Source organism: Hoplias malabaricus, chromosome 11 (genome assembly GCF_029633855.1).
Source record: "Hoplias malabaricus isolate fHopMal1 chromosome 11, fHopMal1.hap1, whole genome shotgun sequence".
In the NCBI taxonomy this organism is placed as follows: domain Eukaryota; kingdom Metazoa; phylum Chordata; class Actinopteri; order Characiformes; family Erythrinidae; genus Hoplias; species Hoplias malabaricus.
This window is the reverse complement of record NC_089810.1, coordinates 3,108,161-3,129,712: the sequence shown is the minus strand read 5'-3', so window position 1 is coordinate 3,129,712 and position 21,552 is coordinate 3,108,161. Positions and strand designations below refer to the sequence as shown.

General features: G+C 40.3%; 1 protein-coding gene across 1 annotated transcript in view; it reads right to left on the bottom strand.

Moving 5' to 3' along the window:
* Nucleotides 1-21,552, bottom strand: part of LOC136709951 (uncharacterized protein MCAP_0864-like) — a 37,267-nt gene that overhangs the window by 4,561 nt on the left and 11,154 nt on the right. Inside the window, exons 3-5 of the mRNA XM_066685555.1 lie at nucleotides 5,862-6,003; nucleotides 3,314-3,447; nucleotides 1,540-1,690 (exon numbers count right to left, since the gene is read on the bottom strand). Coding sequence (XP_066541652.1) covers nucleotides 1,540-1,690; nucleotides 3,314-3,447; nucleotides 5,862-6,003 — 427 coding nt within the window. The remainder of the gene's footprint in view (nucleotides 1-1,539; nucleotides 1,691-3,313; nucleotides 3,448-5,861; nucleotides 6,004-21,552) is intronic.

Genomic DNA, 21,552 nt, shown 5'->3' with positions numbered 1-21,552 from the left:
AAAACAACTGTAAAAGTAAAACTGACCTTGTAGTGGAGTATGGACCGGATAACGAGATGAAAAGTCAGATATGAAAAGTTTTGAATTAAAACTTTTTCATTCTGACCAGGACCTTCGTCTGGTCCCGAATCCAACATCCCACAGGATTGTGTGTGTGTGCCTGTGACAGAATTAACATTCCACAAACCGCGGGGATGCAAAGACCCTGCAGCCCCCACGCACACCACGTACTCACATAAGATACATCAAAGACGGAGCAGACACTTTCCAGCGACACCTGGCCCCCGGCCCCGTTCCTCCCTTCGGAAATTTAAAGATAACAAACTTTATGATGATCTTAAGGAACAGGACATCAAACAGGGAGGGGAGTTATACTGCCTTCTCTTTATGACAGGGGCGCCTAAGGGTCTCATCATTATCGCTTGTTAAGATCAACAAATGGTTAACAGGAGTGACCTCGGTTGAACTCCCGTTGACTCATCTACACCGAACCACCGGCATGGACCAACAGCGACCCCAGGTGGACGTTTGCGAAATCACGTCTCGCCTAAGGCCGTCTAAATACATGGACTTAATGAAATTTTAATAAGTATGTCTATGCAGTATGTATAAATGTCACTCTCTGTGTCCTCAGATGAACGTCCACCTTCTAATGAAATGATGTGTATTACTGTTGTCAATCATGAAGGAAGTTTCTGTCTCTGATTAGAAAAAAACGAATTAATACTTCTAAAAACGATTTTGTGAATGGGACGTAAACACAACGCACCCAAGATGAAATCTTATGTAAATGTTTGATATTAATAATCCAGGACGCTCATTGTTGTATATTACTAACATGTATAAGAAATTTCAATACGCGAAATTTCTAGTACTTATTGTTTAAATCTCTGATTCAAACTCCCCCTCCTGTCTCTCTCGTGAGTGTCACGTGAGCCTCGAACTCGCACCCAATCGGAAAAGGACGCCTCCCAATAGGGCGTGACCGCGCTGGCTTTGAAAAGAAGTTCAGCTCAACTCATCGACAGTTCAGAGTGTGCACAAAAAGAGATCACTTGAGAAAACAACACAGTTCGCAACAGAAAAAAGGGAGTGCAGCTCATCAAGTTCGCCCGTGCAGTTCAGAAGATCGGAAGCTCAACTCAGCACAACAGCCGCTCAGAAGATCAGAAACTCAACTCTTAACTTCGTTTCCGCTCTGAACGCCTGCACGCGTTCTCTTTGTTTCATCTCTTCAAGCTCCAAACCTCTCCACGCGAGACGCTTTCTCCTTTTCACACGACGAACGAAAACAAAGAAGAACCTTAAAAGACTTCACTAAAGCTCACAAGAGACGTCTTGAATTAGCTAGAGTATGAAGCCTTACGAATACGTCGAGTGATTTGAATATTTTCTTTTCTTTTTAATTGTGTTTTTGTTTTATCGCCCATCGAAGTGATCTCACGAGTGATCAAAGCAGGTGAAACTTATTCGTGGCCAGAATAAGATATCACCCTTTTTGATTAGTTGATAGCGGATATATTAGCGTTATAAGCTGACTTCTAAGGGCACTCCTTCTGGAAAACCGAGCAACGAGACGACCCAACACTCTGAAGAAGCCACTCCACTCCGGTGGAAAACCAGCCACGCCTGCGATTCTCCGAAAAGGGGAACTCTCGATCGACGCCAGCCCGCCTGAGGCCGAGAGCTTCTAACTCAACCGGGAGGGAATCTCCTTCACAAGCGGGCCTGTCTTTCACGACGTGGGAACGACGAGAAACAACCCCAGAACACGGTTAAAACAGCAGGACGCGACGGCTCGGTGAAATGGCAAACGAGTAAGCTAGCTCAATTCTCACATTTTCCAGGAGCTGATGCCTGATTAAGTCCCTTTATAATTTATACTTAATAGAACCTCAATTAGCAACATTTTATTCACAAGCCACAGTGCCTAACTTATCTTTAAAGTCGAATCGGTTTCCCCTGCGTTGAGGCGTGAGATTACAAGAATATGCTATGTTAATTAAATATCTTCTCTTCTTTTATTAATAAAACTCTCATTATTTGAAATCACAGTGTATACAGTTTGTTCATTAAAATCTCTGAAAATCCTGAATTACTCACTTAGCTTGACTATTATCCATTCTCAAACTAATTATTAACGTTTTAATTGCTTAAGCCAATTATAAACTTTAATTAATATCATTAAGTCAAAATATCAGAGATCATAAGAGTTTGGATAAGGTCAACGCTATAAACACAATATATAAAAATATATTTCAAATATATATTTATACACGGTGTATACACTACAACCTGAACTAAACATCTTGTTCCATGAAACAGCAGGTAGAATGTAATGGAAGGTGGAGGATTAATAAAACGCTACACAGGAGGGAGGAGGAACACCAGCCTTCACACTCCAACTACACCATGGCACCTTGTAGAAGTTGGAATCTGCTGATTTGAGGGGAACATTTCTATATCTCACTTTACTCCGTCCGCTCGAGACAATAACACAGTAGCAGAGGTGTGGTGAGTGTGTGTTGTTGTAATGTCAGGTTTATTCTTTCAGCCTCTTCACAGAGTAAACAGAGTCACGTGGAGTAACACTCCCCAATCACAGTAGAGAAAGACTAATATTTTATGGCAGAGTATCATTTATACACCACCTCAGCAGATCATTTAAGTGAAAATACGCGAGAGGGAGTGCTATAATGTGCCTCTGAATTTTGTCTCACTCTTTTTTAATCCTGTTGTTTCTGGTCTTGACCTCTGTTCGTTTGTGGACTGTTCCTCTCGTCTTGTGTAGGACACTGTATTTCTTTCTGTTGTTTGATCTTTCACCTGTCTTTGATCTGTTTTTTTGGATTTTGACCTTGAACAGTTTGATGGTGTTTGTTGCTATAATCTCATTAAACCCATTTTATTGTACTCGAGTCTACAAGCGTCTCCATTCTGTTCCCGTCTGACAACAGCAAACCCTTCAACAATCTGTAACTGGATAAATTTACATAGCAATTCAAAACTTTTAGGTGTTTTCAGTGAATGAGGTCTGTTCTTTGTTGGTTTTATTTAATTTATATTTTTTGCTTAAATCTGTGTATGACTGGATAAATGGAGCTAATGCAGTTGGTTAAATTTACTTACGCTGTGGTCAGTGCTGAGCCGTCCACCCACTTCCACTGGTTCTCACTCTCACTGTCGGTCAGACCAATCCAAGGTTGTTTACTGCCCACCTCCCTTGTGAGGTATTCCTGTCAGTGTGAAAATGCTTAAAGATCTCTCTCTCTCTCTCTCTCTCTCTCACACACACACACACACACACACACACCTGTTCTTCTTTGCTGTTTATGATGACCAGATCCCCCCCTCGGTTTTTACAGTCAACTCTGCTCTCACTCCAGGTCTTCGTGTCAGTAGAGATGTAGTATGCAGACGTGTCAAAAAACACCCAGCCTTGACTCACTGTGAAGACATTGAAGTCACACACACACACACACACACACACACACACACACACACCAAGTTCAAGAGGCTTTATTTTCAGGACAGACCGTGTGGTTCTGACCATTAACCAGTGCACAGTACTGAGAAATATAGAGTGAGGTTGTGTGTAGAAAGATGTGTCATGATATGACACAATATCAGCAGCAGGTCATTTTAGGAGGAAAATATGTGCAGGAAGTCTAGAGAGTTCCAAAAATGTTGGGACATTCTGAAAAATGTGATTAAACACATGATGCAATGATGTTCAAATAATATAAACCTACATTAAATTTAAAACAGTACAAAGACAACATTGTAAATATTCAAACTGAGAAAGTTTGTGTTTAGAAAAATATTTTCTCATTCTGAATCACTGCCATTAACAGTTTCCATTCTGTGAGTGTTTGGGAACTGAGGAGACCAGTGGCTGTAGTTTTGAAAGTGAATTTTTCTGATTCTTGCCTGTTACAGGATTTCAGCTGCTCCACAGCTCAGGTCTCTGTTACAGTGTTAAATGAGCTCAGGCCCAGAGAAGGTGGTGTTTCTGGGTCATGTTTATATCTGTTTATTAATTGCATTTTCTTTTAGTTTTACTTTTTAGTTTGAACTTGTGTTTGTGGATGCAACAATTGTGTTTACAGAGTGGATTTCTGAAGTGTTTCTGAGCCCATGCAGTGATTCCACTACAGAAACCTGTCTGTGTTTAATTCAGTGCTGTCTGAGGGCCCAAAGACCACAGCCAGATACTGGTTTTGGGCCTTGGCCCTTGCATATCTCGCTATAATAACATTCATTCATTGTCTGTAACCCTTATCCAGTTCAGGGCGGCGGTGGGTCTGGAGCCTATCCAGAATCACTGGGCACAACGTTGAACACACCCTGGAGTGGGCGCCAGTCCTTCACAGGGAGACATTCACTCACACACTCACCTATTGACACTTTTGAGTCTCCAATCCACCTACCAATGTGTGTTTTTTGGCAGTGTGTGAACTAAGTGTAACACATTAGAGTAATGGGTATGGTTCCTTTTTTGGGTCTTGTGTGTGTGTATGTACAATAATAATGTCTTGTGTTCAGGAATAAAATACACAACCCCTGAAACACTCAATCTTCCAGTGTGTGGTGTGGCTGTGTGTTGTGTCCTGAATTGTGTGCCCTTCTGTAAAATACCAGCTACACAGAGAGATTCTCTGAAGGTTTTGATGATATTATCTTCTGTAGATGAGTTCCCCAAGACAGTTACTATTTAAAGTTGAGAAACGTTATTGTAGAATAATTTCACTTGTTTGTCCACAGTCTTTCACAGCACAGTGAAGCCCTCCACAGCTTTATTTCTGAAAGACTCTCCTCTCTCAGACGCTCTTTTAAACCCAGGAATTTCACTTATATTTGACCAATTAACCTCTTTATTGTAGCATTATCAAACTTTACCAGTTTTAGTTTAATTAAATATATGGTTTAAATGATTCACACCTCCACACATTCTCTTTATATTTACATTTAGCTCAGAGTCCCAACTTTTCTGTAAATGGTGTGGTAATATTTTCATTTCCAACATCTGTGGATTTGTTTTTTTTAAACCAGACAAATCTTTGTGCATCTTCTGTGTTTCCATACTCTCAGTCTTTACTCCTTTATAGAAAATGTTTACATTCAGGAAAACTACTACATTCAGAAAGAAGCTACAGTGGAAGAACACAACAGAATATTCTTCTTAAATAATCAGGGTGTGATCACCACATTCACACTGTTTTAAAGTGTTAGAAAATACTGATGAATTCCAAAGCATTCAGAACACTGTTCTCTGAGTAATCTAACAGAATACGTTACAATTTACATTTTAGGGCATGTATTAGCCAACACTGGCTGCTGACAAGCCTTTAGCAAAGTGTAAAAGTTCACTGTCCGTCACTGGCAACAACCACATGAAAAAACAGCTCTGTACACAGCACTTTACCTTACGTTACAGGAACTGAAACACTGACACCACCAAAACTTGTTCTCACTGCTCAAGTTTTTAACACTGCATGTGTAATTCAGTCTTATCTGATGCCAGTAATTACAGCACACATCTACACATTTCATAGTTTACATTAATACACAGTTTTATTGCTAAAATGATGATTGTATATTGTAGGTATAGTGTAAATTATGTGTTTATATTTAACTTGTAATTCTTGTGTATTTAATACTGGAAGGGACTGCACAGCTAAGCGTTTCACCTTTACACCTGTGTTAATGTGATGTGACAATTAACCTGATTTGATTTAATTGCTGGTAACATTCAGAAAAAAGATTTAGTTTTAGTTTGAAATGCATTTGAATGTAGCTCCACATCCAGAAATCAGTTATTTAAGGAGTCAAACATTTTAAATCTAAGGATATTTCCTCACCAAGGTTTGTGAACACACTGCTCTTTAACTGGTCTCTCTCCCTCATCAGGTTGGTGTTATTGGTCTGTAGCTGGTCTCTCTCCCTCATCAGGTTGGTGTAACTGGTCTGTAGCTGGTCTCTCTGTAAATTCAGGCTGTTAAACTTGATCCACAGCACTGTGATGGCTATCAGCAGGAGAACGAACAGCAGCCCCAGACCCACCACAGCCAGTCTGTACAGTCTGCTCCGTCTAGACTCTAGAACAGAAATTCACTGTAAATATGTGATACATTTCAGTTAATTAATTCATCTTTATATTCTAAATTGAAAAGATGAAGGTCACGTGTGTAATCTTCTAAAACAGTGGTTCTCAAACTTTTCAGACCAAGTACCACCTGTGAATCCTATGAATGTCTTTCTTGAATATTTGTAATTTGCATTACACAAAGTTGTTCTAAAATAATAACTAAAAATTATGATAATACTAATAACTACAGGCCTGAACTGCAATTATCTATGGCGATGCCATAGAAGAACCTCTTCTGGTTCCATAAAGAACAGTTTTTGCTGATGTGTTTAAATGTGAAAAGAACCTTAAGATCTAGTGATGTATTAAACATTTAAAAGGTTATTCAAACTCACAATTGTTTTTTAAATTGTGCCTGATGTAGTTCTTCTGGGCTCTGGAATATTTCACTGTTTGTGTCTTGATTTGTTTCTCGTTTCCACTTTGCCCTTTTTGTAACAAACATCAAATCACTCACATCTGTCTCTAGCCTTTTCTTATGTTCAGTAATAAATGGTTGAACTGCCACAGCTCTTCCCTCACAGACTGAACTACCATTTGTTCATAGCCCATGTTTTATTTTTTTACCACAAAGAAATTTTATTAAAGAGGCGTATCACCTCTTGCTGCTTCACGTTCCACCAGTGGAACAGTTACCACAGTTTGAGAACCAATGTTCTAGAATAAATGCTGGGCAATGTTTCATTTTATATTTCCAAAAATGATTTAGCATAATTATAAAAATGCAGTAGAGCCTTAACCTCACCTTTGTCCTGAGGATTTACTGAACTGAGGTTCTGTTGGTTTCCTCTGGTCATCTGATCCTCATTCACATAAATGTCTTCATACGCAGGGTCCCTGCATTTGGATCCTGATCTTTGTTCTACAAAAATATTTGAATTTGCATAAACATCCTCTGTTATCTCCATTCTGTTCTAAGAACTCTGATAACTCCAGAAGTGACTCTGCTGGTGCTGTGTGTCTGCTTGTACTGCTGCTGGTGATGGGAAGTCACTGCAGATCACTCAACTAACACTAAAAAAGTCTAAAAAGATGGTGTTAGATAGTGCTGCAAGGTGGGAATACACCCTGGAGGGGGCACCAGTCCTTCACAGGGCAACACAGATGGACACTTGAGTCTATACACACACACGGCTAAGAGGCATATTGAGGAGTCATGTCTGGAAAGTTATTGACATTTTAAAATTTAGAATTTTGAAATTTATAAAACAGGTACAGCTTACATCCTCTGAGCTTGGGGGAACAGGAAAAAAAAAAACTATTAATAAAGAAATGTTGTGAAATATCCATTTAGCTCTTTGAACAACCATGCTTTACTCCCTAGAAAGGTTCCAGATAGTACAGCCCAGATTACCCAGAATTCCAGGCATATCTATGAAGACATGCTCAGTAACCCCACACTTCCTCTAAACCACCACCCACTGACCCACGCTGTAGACATGGCTCCTGGGAAAAGAAGTCAGCAGAAATATTACGGTGAGATCAAAAAACATGTTAAAACTGTCCTATTCTATGGTCTTTCTCTACTTTACTAGTGTGCACACCTAGTATAGAAAGATACAAGTTTACAATGTGTTATATTGATAATTTGCATGAAATATAGGATATTGTCACAGTTATGGGTGCAGAAGCGGCCGGGGCCACAGTCACGGGTGCAGAATCGGCTGGGAATGCCGCCATCACAGGAACAGAAGCGGCGGGGGACGCCGCCGGCACAGGAACAGAAGCAGCTGGAGGCGCTGCACACTCTGGAGCAGCAGTGTTAAGCAGTCCTGCAACAACGACGTCCACGGAGGCAGGAGGCCCTGCGACGACGTCCACGGAGGCAGGAGGCCTGTGCTGCTCGCAGGGGCATGTGCTGCTCGAGGGGCAGGTGCTGGAGCTGTTGAGGGTTCAAGAGGTCCAATGGGCGCATTCATGAGGAAATTCATGAAGTCCCTTGACCAAGGATCCTCATGAATTACGCCCGTTAGCCTCACCTCTTCTGCCCTGAGGTTCGAGTCTAACAGCACCAACCCTCAACGCTCCCCCAAAATCCTCCCGGACCTGAAGGGGCAGTCCTCCGGCGAGGGAAAAACTCCAGCACACTGCTTCCGCCGACTCCCACGCCGTCGGGATGAGGAGGACGATTGTGTCTCCAGCACATACCCGACTGGCTTGCAAGGACCAGTGCTAAAGGGAGTCCACCTAATAGCACACCTGGCCCATGGGTTCCTCTCTATGTCCATATTTGTGGGTCGGTTCTTCTGTCACAGTTGAAGGAGGATGAGGACGTACATGCAAGGAATATTTATTAAACCAAAACTAAGGGAACACAACAAACAGAAAACAAACAGGAGCAGGGAGGCATGAAAACAAACAAGAACTCAGGGAACATAACTAGAACAGGTAAGAAAACAGACAAAGAAACACATCTACACACACAAGAACAGACAAGGGAACACTGAAACAAAGGGACTATATATACACAGAGCACTGATAAGGAACACCTGGGGACAATAAGGACTACAAAGGAGACTCAGACGAGAGGGCGGAGCTAAGGCGGGACTAGGGCGGAGACAGGAAGAATAAACAGAGCCATGTGCTAAATGAGCATATGGCTAGGAAAACAAACACAGGACGTGACAAATATGAACAAAAAATTCTATCCTTTTATGAGCTTATCACTTTGAAAGATTTTAATGAACCATTTTTAACATTAAAGTGAATAATTATAACAAGTGTATACATACTGTGGCAATCTTACAATCAGAGCTAGAGCTAATATACCTAATACAGTTAACAATATGAATGTATAATCAATATTCATTATTTGATATTACAGTTAATAAACCAGTTGTGTGATAAAACAGTCCTTGGTTATTTGTGTGTACACTTTTCTTGTACTGAATTATTCCTTCAGAGTCAAGAACCTACTGCGGGTCAATGAGCATAATTCATTAATAATAATTAATTCTAGATAATTCTGCTGTGTAATATGTGAAGGCAACATGATGACCTACTTGTCTAAGCTAAAATCGTACAGGTAAGGACACTACATTATTATTTAATGACCCCTAAACATGGAGCTTAACAAAATGAATTAAATAATTAATTATTAATCAAATAATAATTAATTACCATTGACTCCACTATGTAGTATTTATGGTGTCGCAACGTGGGGCATAATTATTTTACTAAACAAGGAACACAACAAACAGAATAAAGATAATAAGGACTATGTCAGTGAGCCTACAGATTCAGATAATAAAGGGAACTTTATGGCAATTCTAGAAACAATAGCTAAGCATGACAAAACTGAGAGAAAAACAGGTTCACTTCTATTTATAATGTGAAATATACAAGCAAAATAATTCAGAATGAGGTTTGGAGTTGTTTGTCAGACATGGTTCGAACAACAATTGTAAAAGAGGTGAAAGGCAGTGTGGTCTTTAATATTATGGCAGATGAGACCAAAGATATATATATAAAAAAAAGAACAGGTATCTTTAGTACTCAGGTACTATTTCAAATGAGCTGTCAATGAGAGTTTCCTCCATTTTGAATCTGCTGATCGATTAGATACAGCAAGGATTACTGATGAAATTATACACATTTTAGAAAGTCATGGCCTTCAATACAGAGCCAACCCAGTAGGCCAAGCCTACGACAGTACTTCCGTCATGAGTGGGAAGTACTCGGGCGTCTAGGCACGCATTAAAGAGCCTTTTACGTCCACTGCACTGCACACTGTCTTAATTTAGCTTCAGTGGACACTGTCACAACTGTTCCTGAGGTAGAGCAGTTCTTCTACTTACTGGAAGTGAGTCCTTCATGAGATAGAAATCATGTAGAATTCAGAAAGTATTTCTACTGAAAACTGCATAAATAAAATTCTGAATTACATCAAACATCAAATTTTCCCTTTTTTCCTGCAATGAAGACAGTTATAGACTCCTCTATCATTGCCACTGGCCCCAGCCTGGCCCCCCTACTTTTAATGGTCTAGAACCACCACTGCTCCAGGCTCTGTTTATGACCCAAGGTCTGTATAAAGGTCAAGAAAAGGATTTGGCCTGAACCACAGAGACAGAGACCCCTCTGTGAAATAGCTTTTAAAGACTAAGTTAAGTTAAAACTATAGAATCAAACTACTTAATTCCCACAGACGAACTGATTCGATCTTGGTTTCACATGTTTCAGTTTTATAAGATTTAATTCCAGTTAAATCAAAAATGGAATTATAATCATGTGTTTAAAACGACCTTTTGTATGGAGCCACCAAGATTTTCACATTCTGTGTGTGTAATTTGGTTAAGAATTGTGGTTTAACACGGTTTTGTCTGAATGATATCACTCTGTGTTAACATCTAATCTTTTATAATGCAAAAGCATGGTTCTGAATTCTTAGAAATTCATTCAACAGGAATCTTCCTTAAGTCTTTGTCTTGTCAAGTGCCGTAAATAGTATGTGATGTCACTATTAAGGGAGGTTCTAGTCTGAACATCCAATCAGAGGCAAGAGATGTTTCAATCCTCAATCCCTGAGCATCAATCAGGCCTTTAAGGCAGGATTCCTGAAACCTGGTTAAAAACTAGCGGCACAGAAACTTCAGCCAGTCAGGAGTAGAGTTCAGACAGAACCAACCCAGAAAAGAGAAGGAAAATGTACAGAGAGAAGGAAAGAAGACGGGTGGAATGAAGGGGAAATTTTGATTTACCCAAAGGTGAATCTGTTTCCAGTCAGGAAGCTCAGCTAAGAGAGATCTTTATTTCTATTAATATTAGAAAGCTATAGTTTAAATCCAGCAAAACTCACTGCCACAAACAGAGCACGACGGAGACCTCTGACCTCTGAGTCCTGAACTGTGTAACGAGCTGCATCAGGCCCCAGTCTGCGGCCCAGGACAGACGAACATGCCCGTGGCTCTCATAAGGAAGCAGATCAGTGACGAAGGAGAATCCCAGATGCCCCTCAGAATGCCACCTGCTCAGACGGATTGGTCGATGTGTCCAAGGCTGTGTCTCTGACCAAAGCCCCATGGGAGAAGGGGAACAGCCGCTGCTGCACTGCTACGAGGCCCGTGTCTACGAGAAGCACCAGAAAGCCCTGTGTGTCAGTGATGTCCTGCAAGCCATATCCACTCTTCTATATGGACACATACAGTCACATGGTTTCATTTCTTTCATTGCTCAGGAGATTGGTGCTGAATAAACATAGCCTTTCTAGAGTTTAGGGTAATTATCGTAGAGAAATTCCCTCATATATTAATGTCACGAATCACGGAGCGGACTGACGGAGGCGGACGCACTTGCTAAAACAAGGACAGTTTAATATAACAAAAGATATAACAAAACAAAGACAAGCTACAAAGGAAACAACAAAACACGAAATGAAACGAAACTATCACAGAGACAGACTAGACTGGGGAACGAAACGACGACGAGGGAAACTACGGAGACAGACAGATAACATGATCAGCTTGACATAGGACAACGGAGAAATGAGAAAGGAGCAATAACACGACACGGTGAAAAGAGAAATGTTCGACAAACAGGATGTGAGACAAGAGGGCTTAAATGCTGACACAAACAAGGCACACCTGGACAGATAACGAGGGGGCAGGTTAACAAATGACACAGACAAGGAGGCGGAACAAAGGCAGGACAAGGGCGGAGACAAGAACATAAACAAAACATAGCCATGTGCTAAAAGAGCACATGACCGGGGAAAACAGAGGTGACGAGACGAGGGCGTGACAATTAATCTCCCTGCTCCCTCATGTATCGAGGAATCAGTTTCATTAAATGAATGTATAATCAATATTCATTATTTGATATTACAGTTAATAAACCAGTTGTGTGATAAAACCAGTCCTTGGTTATTTGTGTGTGCACTTTTCTTGTACTGAATTATTGCTTTTAGTTCAGATTCAATTCAGAGTCAAGAACCTACAGCGGGTCAATGAGCATCATTCATTAATAATAATTAATTCTAGCTAATTCTGCTGAGATTGTACAGGTAAAGACACTACATATTATATAATGGCTCCCAACCATGGGGCTTAATAAAATGAATTAAATAATATGTTTTTAATTTAATAATAATTAATTATCACTGAAATGCAAAAACAAGACTCTCCGCGCAGCAGTTTTGATGGTTTAGCAATAGCTGCATTCACTCAGTGGGTCACAGCAGAGAAAGAAAGGGAAGATGTGAGGGAGGGTCCTACTACTCTCAGTGCTACAGTGAAGAAAACAATACAGGAGACACTAGACGGCCTTGTGGAGATATTCCATACTCTTTTGCATAAATTCAGAAGGCGTGTGTTCAACATAAATCAACAGTACTTGTACTGTCAGGAGTGGGGGAAGGAGACAGTGATTCACACTGACTTCTCTGAAAATCACACGTAAAAACAGCACAGAGATTCAAGTTTTCCACTTGGCTCTTTGCACCAAGTTACTCTGCACACTGGTGTTTTGTACAAAGGTGGTGAATAAAATCCCATCTGCTCACCCTCTGAACACAAAAGTCCCCCAGCGATATGGGAACCCGTGAATCCAGTGCTGGATAATCTGAAGCCCCATATCCACAGGTATGTGTTCTACATTTTTGAGCGATAGACCATGTACCAGGGGCCCTCTGATGAACACCACTAGATGTCAGTGTTTCACCACACAGCACTTCTCTTTCAACACCAAAATGTGCAGATGGAAATTGCTTGGGGAAGTGAAGATCTCATTGGGAAGTGGTGTGTGCTTAAATATGACAATGACCTTTATCCAGGGACCATTCTGAATACAGATGAAGCATATGCCCAAGTAAAATGCACCGTGCTGCTGCCCACAGGTTCTTCTCACCTGCAAAAGATGACATCTTGTGGTACCTCTTTGATAAAGTGCATGAAATCATTCAAGAACCAAAGCCTGTGAGAAATCCAGATGGACGTATGAAAGCGCCTCTCCCAGTCACTGCCATGATGTTCTTGAAGATTCTGGGGATGTCAAAGTTTTTTTGGGAAATAATTTTTCAGGACATTCTCAATCACATTAAATGTCTAAAGGGGAATGTTTGCCTTTTAGAACAATTCCTCACATTTCATCATTATTATTATTGGGTGCAGTGAGAATGACATGCTCTTTTAGAATGTCTCAGCAGCATTAACTGAGTTGTTGAATGGTGTGGCATCGAAGTAAATTCTGACCCAAAAAAAGTCCAAGCTTTCAAGGAATGGTGATCCATATGGGGATCTGTTCCAAACATTTATAAAAGTGGTTGCTCTGTCCTTAATTGTGCTGTTGGACATGTTTGATATGTTAAGCCTTGGAGAATATGCAGGAAGATGTAGCGAGAGGGTGGCATTGGACGACCTGGAACAGTGTGTGAGGGTAAAGGGCGGGGGGAGAATAAAGGAGAGAAGGCCTGGACACAGTCTTATAGAACGCTACAAGGGAGGGAGGAGGGACACCAGCCACATCACACTCCATCACATCATGGCACCTGGAAGACGTTGGAAGCATGTGTTTTGTGGGATGCTTGGACAAAGGGAGCTAATGCAGTCAGTGTAATTTACTGACGCAGTGGTCAGTGCTGAGCCGTCCACCCACTTCCACTAGCTCTCCTTCTCTCTGTCGGTCAGACCAATCCAGGCTCGTATATGGCCCATCGTACTTGTGAGGTATTCCTGTGTGATAGAAAAATCTGAAAATACTTAAAGAACCTCAGCTGGTAACACACATAAACCTAAATACAATTACTCTGAATTACTTCAATTACTAAGACATTGTAAAAAACACCTAAATTGATTACTTTAAGGAAAAAAACAAAACAAAAAAAAAACACAACCTTCATTCTACAAACGCCACCTCCAGGGTGTATTTCCGCCTTGTGCCCAATGATTCCAGGTAGGCTCTGGACCCACTGCGACCCTGAACTGGATAAGGGTTACAGACAATGAATGAATGAATGAATAACATTTTATGGCAGAGTATCATTTATATTGAAGTATATTAAAATGAAGTAGAATTGTATGCTTTCCTTCTGTTTTCTTTGCTATCATGATTAAAAAATTATATGACAAAAAATCAGCAGCAGGTCATTTTAGAAGGAAAATATGTGCAGGAATTCTAGAGAGTTTTAAAAATGTTGGGACATTCTGTAAAATGTGATTAAACACAAAATGCAATGATGTGAAAATAATATAAACCTACATTAAATTTAAAACAGTACAAAGACAACATTGTAAATATTCAAACTGAGAAAGTTTGTGCTTAGAAAAATATTTTCTCATTCTGAATCACTGCCAGTAACAGTTTCCACTTTGTGAGCGTTTGGGAACTGAGGAGACCAGTGGCTGTAGTTTTGAAAGTGAATTTTTCTGATTCTTGCTTGTTACAGGATTTCAGCTGCTCCACAGCTCAGGGCTCTGTTACAGTGTTAAATGAGCTCAGGCCCAGAGAAGGAGTTTCACGCCTGCATCCCAGGACTCCATATCCCAGAATGCACCAGACAGTCACATGACTATACACTGGTCTCACTTACCAGAATTCTAATCATCCACACCTGTTTGTACTCCTATATATACTCCATTTCCTGCGTTGTTTCTTGCTGAGTTTTGGCGTGGTTTGTCCAAGCATACAAAGTGGTCTCCTGAACTCTGGCTAAGCTACCTTGTTGCCTACTCCTTGTTTGTTCCTTCAGTTTACGTTTTTTGCCTCGTCCCTCTGGTATTGTTTGTATTCTCTGGTATTTGAACTCTGCCTGATTTGTGACTATGCTTATTGCTACATCTTTGAGGTACTGTTTGCTCCCCGTGTTTGACTCTTGTTTGTTTTTTGACTTCTATTTTGGATTAATGGAAATAAACTCTTCCTGTGATCCACAAGTGTCGGATCTCTGTCTGGACTTGACAAGGAGGTGTTTCTGGGTCCTGTTTATATCTGTTTTTAATTGCATTTTCTTTTAGTTTTACTTTTTAGTTTGAACTTGTGTTTGCGGATGAAACAGTGGTAGAAACCAAGGCTCATAATGGGGAACCCATCCTCCTCGGGTCAACACTGGACTGCACAATACACAACACAGACATTTAAATGAACTGAAGAGATGATGAGTTAATGAGATGTGATGGTAACATATTAGCAATGAAAGTGTGTGAGGGAGCAGGAGTTGATCAGTGATTCTATCTGTAATGGATCAATTATGGTCACCAAACTTGTTCAACAGATCCCTTTCTCCTTAAAAAAAAGAAGAAAAACCCAAGACATTTTTCCTTCCTGTTTTATTCTGAAAAACAGCGATTCTGTGAAAATCTTCCTTTTAAGTGGTGTGATGACAGCAATTCAAATAAGGGTATGACACTGAAATTACAATCTGCTGCAGAATTACTGCAGCTCAGAGGAACAAAATCAGAGCAACCTGCAGATCACCACTCACCACTAAGGGGGACAGAAATACATAGAAGAATGCTTAAATCTATGAAAATAACCTAAAATAAAACACATTTTCTCAAAGTTACATTTGGAAAAATAGATAGATAGATAGATAGATCTTTATTGTCACATACAAAGTTATACAAGTACAACAATTGCAGCGAAATTAGCTTCCGTCTGTACACTCACATAAACAGGGGTTAGGTGAGTGCAACAGACGCGACCGCAGCAGGTTACCCGTGCCATCGTACAGTTAGAAGAAACAGCTAGATTAACATTGGGTAAGTGGTGGTAAAAAAATGAAGGTCCCACACTGTGCCTAAGAAGCACAGTGTGTGATCTTGAAAAAAACAACACCTTTAGCACACAAAGCAGTACACACAAGTAGTTTCAGTGACGTAGACAAAAAGCAGTAGGAGGCGTGTTCAACGGGGAAAGGGGGGGACCAGGTTCAGTTCGTGAAAATGTCCAGACGTAGTAGCGGTCACGTGTCCTTGAGCCCCAGCTCAGACAGGGGAGGTGCAGCAGATCTCCATGACAACCGTTCCTTCTGGAGGAGTTGAGACTATCAGCAGCCAAGGCCACTGATAGCAGGGGCAGCCAAAACAGATAAAGTTCAGCTTGTTAGAATCAGAGATGTGAGCTGAATTTTTTGCTATAGTCCCTCTGATTCAAAGTTCCAATTTTTCACTGGTCTTCCAGACGTTCAATCTTGGCGTTCAAAGCCGTTAGTTGCTCCTTGATGGAATCCAAGCTTCTACTCACAGTCCCAGTCTGTGCGCCAACGGCTCTGCCCATCCCATCAATCATGTTGGTCAGTTTCTTTGGGCTGTTTACAACTGACTCAACTCTTCTAATTTTCCGATAGACCAGGGCACCACCTAATCCAATCAGCAGAAATCCCACGATCATAAATCCAAATAGGTATACATCTTCGATGTCCTCAATGGAGAGAGGCGCCAGACATACCACGCGCCACTTCCCCCATCCATCCATGGCATATCCAGCCAGCGTCGTTCCATCAGGACAGGAGGGCTCCCCCGTGCCCAAACTTCTCCTTGAGAAGATGGTGTCAATAGCGTTGAGAGACCAGCTGATCAATTCCATTTCTAAATTGTAATTCGAAGAGCGGCGTTAGAGAGACCCTGGGTAGACAAGACAAGACCACAGAAGCGAGCAGGAGAGATAAGGAGCGGAGAGGGAGAAAATGCGACTGCGTCCCATGAGAGCAAGAGAGAAGAGAGCTGAAAAAAAGCTGATGTAAAGTACATTTGGAGGACAACAGTCTCTCACATAGTTTAAAAACAGGAATGGAAGTTTTAGACCTAATACCCAGAGGGAAGCTCACAATCTAGACACTGCAAGTACAAAGACTCCAATAACGTCTTGTTGCCAATGTGAACACAGAGTGGACTGTAGTTCCTATCATAAGGACTCTGGGAGAGAGCTCCTTGCTGCCTTCTGGTTGCTGTGCTGTGGGGTCTGATCTGTGCTGTCAGGGCTGGCCACTACACACCAGACTCCAAATCTCTGAATGATCAGTGTGTGGCTCCATGAAGAAAAGGACAGAGGTCCTGTCCAGTCCCTCCCCTTCAGTGCTGCTACTTGCATTCTCCTGGATTCCAGCTGCAGAAATTAAACTGCAGATCGATTGGTTTCTTTTAGAAAACAAAAAACAGCAACCTCTGCCTGGACTTACCACACATCACTATCCCCCTGAGTCCAAACGGTTGCTAAGATTAGTGTTTTCACATATGTCTCCTGATGATCACTGGCTGGAGTCGCCTCTGGATGCTGCGTGCAGATGGGTTTCAGACATCATTCAGAAAGCCCCTTCATGCTTATCCATCCATAGTGATGGTCTAGACCAGGGGTCAGGAACAGATGGACCAAGGGCCCTTCAGCCATGGATGTTCCCGTCGGTCCTGGGGAATGAACTGACAAGTTTCCAGTACCAAGCCTGGTCTCTAACCATTAGGCCACGGCTGCCCCATGCATTGTTCTTTTGGGACAACAGTGTTGTGTGAGTTAAAACCAGAAATGTAAAAAATAAGGGAACGATTACGAGTTTATATTCTCATAACGCTGAACATGAATTCTCCTTATGGATAAAGTCTGGTCTAACAATAAGAGCCTATCAGCTTGCTGTTAACGGACAAAGTTAACCCTTCAGCAATAAGAGCCAATCAGATTACTGGTTATAGAAACGCCAATGGTAAAGCCAAGTAAAAAATGTCATTAGGGACTTTATTTATAATTTTTTTTTTCCAAATCATTGCTTTATTTGTGAATTTTACTTGAAATGAGAAAATTATGTTTTATTTAGAGTATTTGTTAGTATTTGAAATTGATTTGACATTCAGTTCTGACATAAAATGATGCCAGATTAATTATGAAACTACTAAGGATTTGGAAACACATGAAATAAACAGACAGACTCAAGAAGAAATAAAAAAATAAAACATAGTAAAAAGTAAAAACCATGGAGTAAATGTGGGCTTAAATTAGACAAAATGGCCCCCTACTGCTTCCACCTTGCCTTGGGGACGACCAATCGAAGCTGATCAGCAGGTCTAAGGGCCAGAGCCATAGATATTTATAGACTAAAAGCAAGATTTTGCAATAACATTCTGCAATAACATTCATTATTAATGTTTACAAAATTGACCAACAATTTACAAAATCATCTGATTGTTCTGAAAGACGTTAAAGTAAAGACTTGAGTAAAAACATTTACAGTGAAATGTTTATTAAACCTAATACAGCCAGGTTTTAAGAGCATCACCAGCTGACCATCACAAACACAGTGAGAATCCCTTTAGAAAGCCATAACCATTTGTCTCAGGTCAGTTGCAAGAAAAAGAGCTGCTTTAGGAGGGCAGAAGACGCTGGGGGAAGCTGTGAACAGGAGTTTTGGGATAAGGGATGCGTGTATTTTGCTCTGATTTTCTTGAGTCTGGGGACTGTGTTAGACACAGAACTGTGTAAAAATGTTAACAGTGAAGGGTGATGAGTCTAGGGGTTCGAGTTTGTGATCACATCCGACTGAACCCTATGGAGGAGTATATCTCAGTGGCAGGGAAAGTTAGAAAAGGGCTGTTCCTAATGATTTGGCTAGGGCTAAGGGGAAGACTAAAGCTAACAGGCACAGTGCTGATGAGAGATTAGCAGCTAATGCTAATAAACAGATGAGTATTAGCAGCAGAGTTGACAAGGCAAGTAGGTTATTGTTGAAGCTGAGCGACGTGGGGCTGGAGACTGTGCACGATGAGGAGTTCTGTTTCGTTCAGGAGTCTGACTCAGAGCTGTCTTGGGTCTTGTTGACCTGAGGGGACTGTTAAAAGTTAAAATTGTTTGCCCTTGGAAGGGAGCTGTGTGGTGGCACCTGGTATGGGAGGGGCTCGCAGAGAAGCATATTCATTATCAGTCCTTGTTTAAGGGGTTGTTTTAGTGAATAAACATTTTTTAGGAGTTTGGGAGAGTGTGTTTGTATGTGTGTGGGTGTGGGTGTGTGTGTGTGTGTGAGTTTGAGGCTTGGTGTGTAGTTAGATGTGGGATTGGTTTGTGGTTTACTGTCCTGAAGTAGAGGGTTGTCAGACATGTGGTGTCACTACAGCCCAAATGTAAAGCACAATTTGCTGTGTTTCGTGCTTTTTTCGGTGTCCTTTCAAAAGTGGGGTGTTTCACAATTATAATCAAAAAACATTTTTTATGAAATTCTTCACTTTTTTCTTTGCTTTGCTCTGGACGAAGAAGCCCCAGTGTCTTTTTCTGTTCTGTGTCGTAGGATTTCTCTCTCTCTCTCTCTCTCTCTCTCTCTCTCTCTCTCTCTCTCTCTGCTCACAGCAGAGAAATGGCTGAGAGAGCCCTACAAACAATTAAAGTGATGAACCGAGATGAGGATGTTGCTCTATTCCTGCTCCATAGGGGGGTAACTATCGTTACCACGACGTATTAATCTTATATCTAGTCTAACTATAATACTTAAAAAATACGTTCTAATAAAAGTTTCTAGTTCTTTTTAAAAATACTTGAAAGATGAAGACGACTTCTTGGAAGATCAGCAGTCTCTTTATTTTCTTAAAGCATTGTGGAGCAGTCTCAGAAGCCTCCTGCAGACTCACTCACAATGTCATACTGAAAACCACAGTTTACATACACTTTCTGGGGTGTCATCTCGCCCCTCCCATTAGGTTGTGTTCCATAGGACCCCAATTAAAATGATACCCTCATCTTCTAGGTATGCAGTGTATCATAGGAGCCCAATTAAAAAGGTATCCTTATCTTCTATGGATGTCTTATCTTGCTGTACCAAACAATCTCATGCTACCATTTGCCTTTTTTCCCACAGAGTTCAGGCCTGAGTTTTAAACTCAGGTAGCCCTTCAACCATTTTAATAATTATTGTCATAAAACTAATTTGTTTAAAATAATTCTCATGTCTCTATATTATTTGTTTATTACAGTCACATATTTTCTATATTATTTGTTTATTACAGTCACATGTTTTCTATATTATTTGTTTATTACAGTCACATGTCTGTATATTTTTGCCTCTGGGGGAATGTCCCATGCCTGATCTATGAATAAGTGAATTCTCCATCAGTAACACTGACTTATTTTTGCTGTTACAGTTACATTACACTCTAAAAAATGCTGGGTTATTTGTATAACCCAATTGCTGGGTTGAGCAGCATTGAGTTGTGTATGCGGACCTGAAAGGGAACAGTCACGGCGTGCGTCGGAATAGGCGGGAAGCCGAGAAGCACGAGCGAAAAGAAGAAACCGAAAAAAACGAATATTATTATTATTATTATTATTATTATTATTATTATTATTATTATTATATTAGTATATTACTATTATTATTATTATTTATTATTAATTTATATATATAATATTTATATATATAATTTATATATAATTAATTTATTAATATTATTGACAACACAGTGGATCATCTTGACTTTCTAACTTTACACATGGTGTTTTTTTTTATTTGGTCTTGTTCTATGAAGTATTGTACATGTCTTTCTAAAATGTTATGTTGATATCTGCAGTGACACATGGATGAATTTGTTCAAACAAAGACTGGAATCTTCAAACATTAATTCCTAAAATCGAAGGTATGTAAAAGTTTTGTGTGCATCCCCTCTCTCTCTCTCGTACTCAATTTTAGTTTTGCAACAATGTATATAATGTTTAAGGACAGTGAGTTTTCAGGTATAGACGTTTTGTCTATACACGAAAAAAAACAAGGTTTTGTCTCGGTTTTGGCCTCCCATCCCCACACAGGTCACTGAAAATTGAGATTTTGCAAAAATGCTCTCCCAAGGTGGAGACTTTTAAAAACATGGTTGTCACTGTGCTCACGTGGATGAGGAAAACTGAGACAGCACATCTGTCTTTGTCTGAAACACAAATAGCTCTTCACTTTCTCTGTATTAAATTACATCAGTCATACACTACACTGTACACAAGCAGATAGCAATAGATTTCAGATTCCCACATATGAATAAATATAAATGATGTTGTATTAGGAATATATAATGCACTGTTAAGATTTAGATTCAGTAAGTTAATGACGTGCGTAGTGCAGTACATAAGGAGTATTGAGTGATTTGGGATTAAAACTCAGGCTTCATGGTGTTTTGATGTCTCGTTTAAAGGGAATGTCTACATTTGTGGGAAAACACAGTTCTCTCCGTTTTGTTTACATTCGTAAGTTTTGAGTCTTTTAAGGTAAAACGCCATGTTTGAGGGGGAGAAAACTGTAAGTTTTATTCTTTGTTTGAGTTACCACAGAAACACATTTGTAACTCGAGTAGTTAAGTTTTGTAGCGCTTTCGGTAATTAAATTCTTTACTCTCCTTTTCAAAATAATTTTTCTTTCATTAAAAGACAAGTGTCATTTTTAATACTACACAACAGTTACCTTAAAAATCAGTGATGACCTTTAAATGACAACTATTTGGTACACAACACTTTAAACT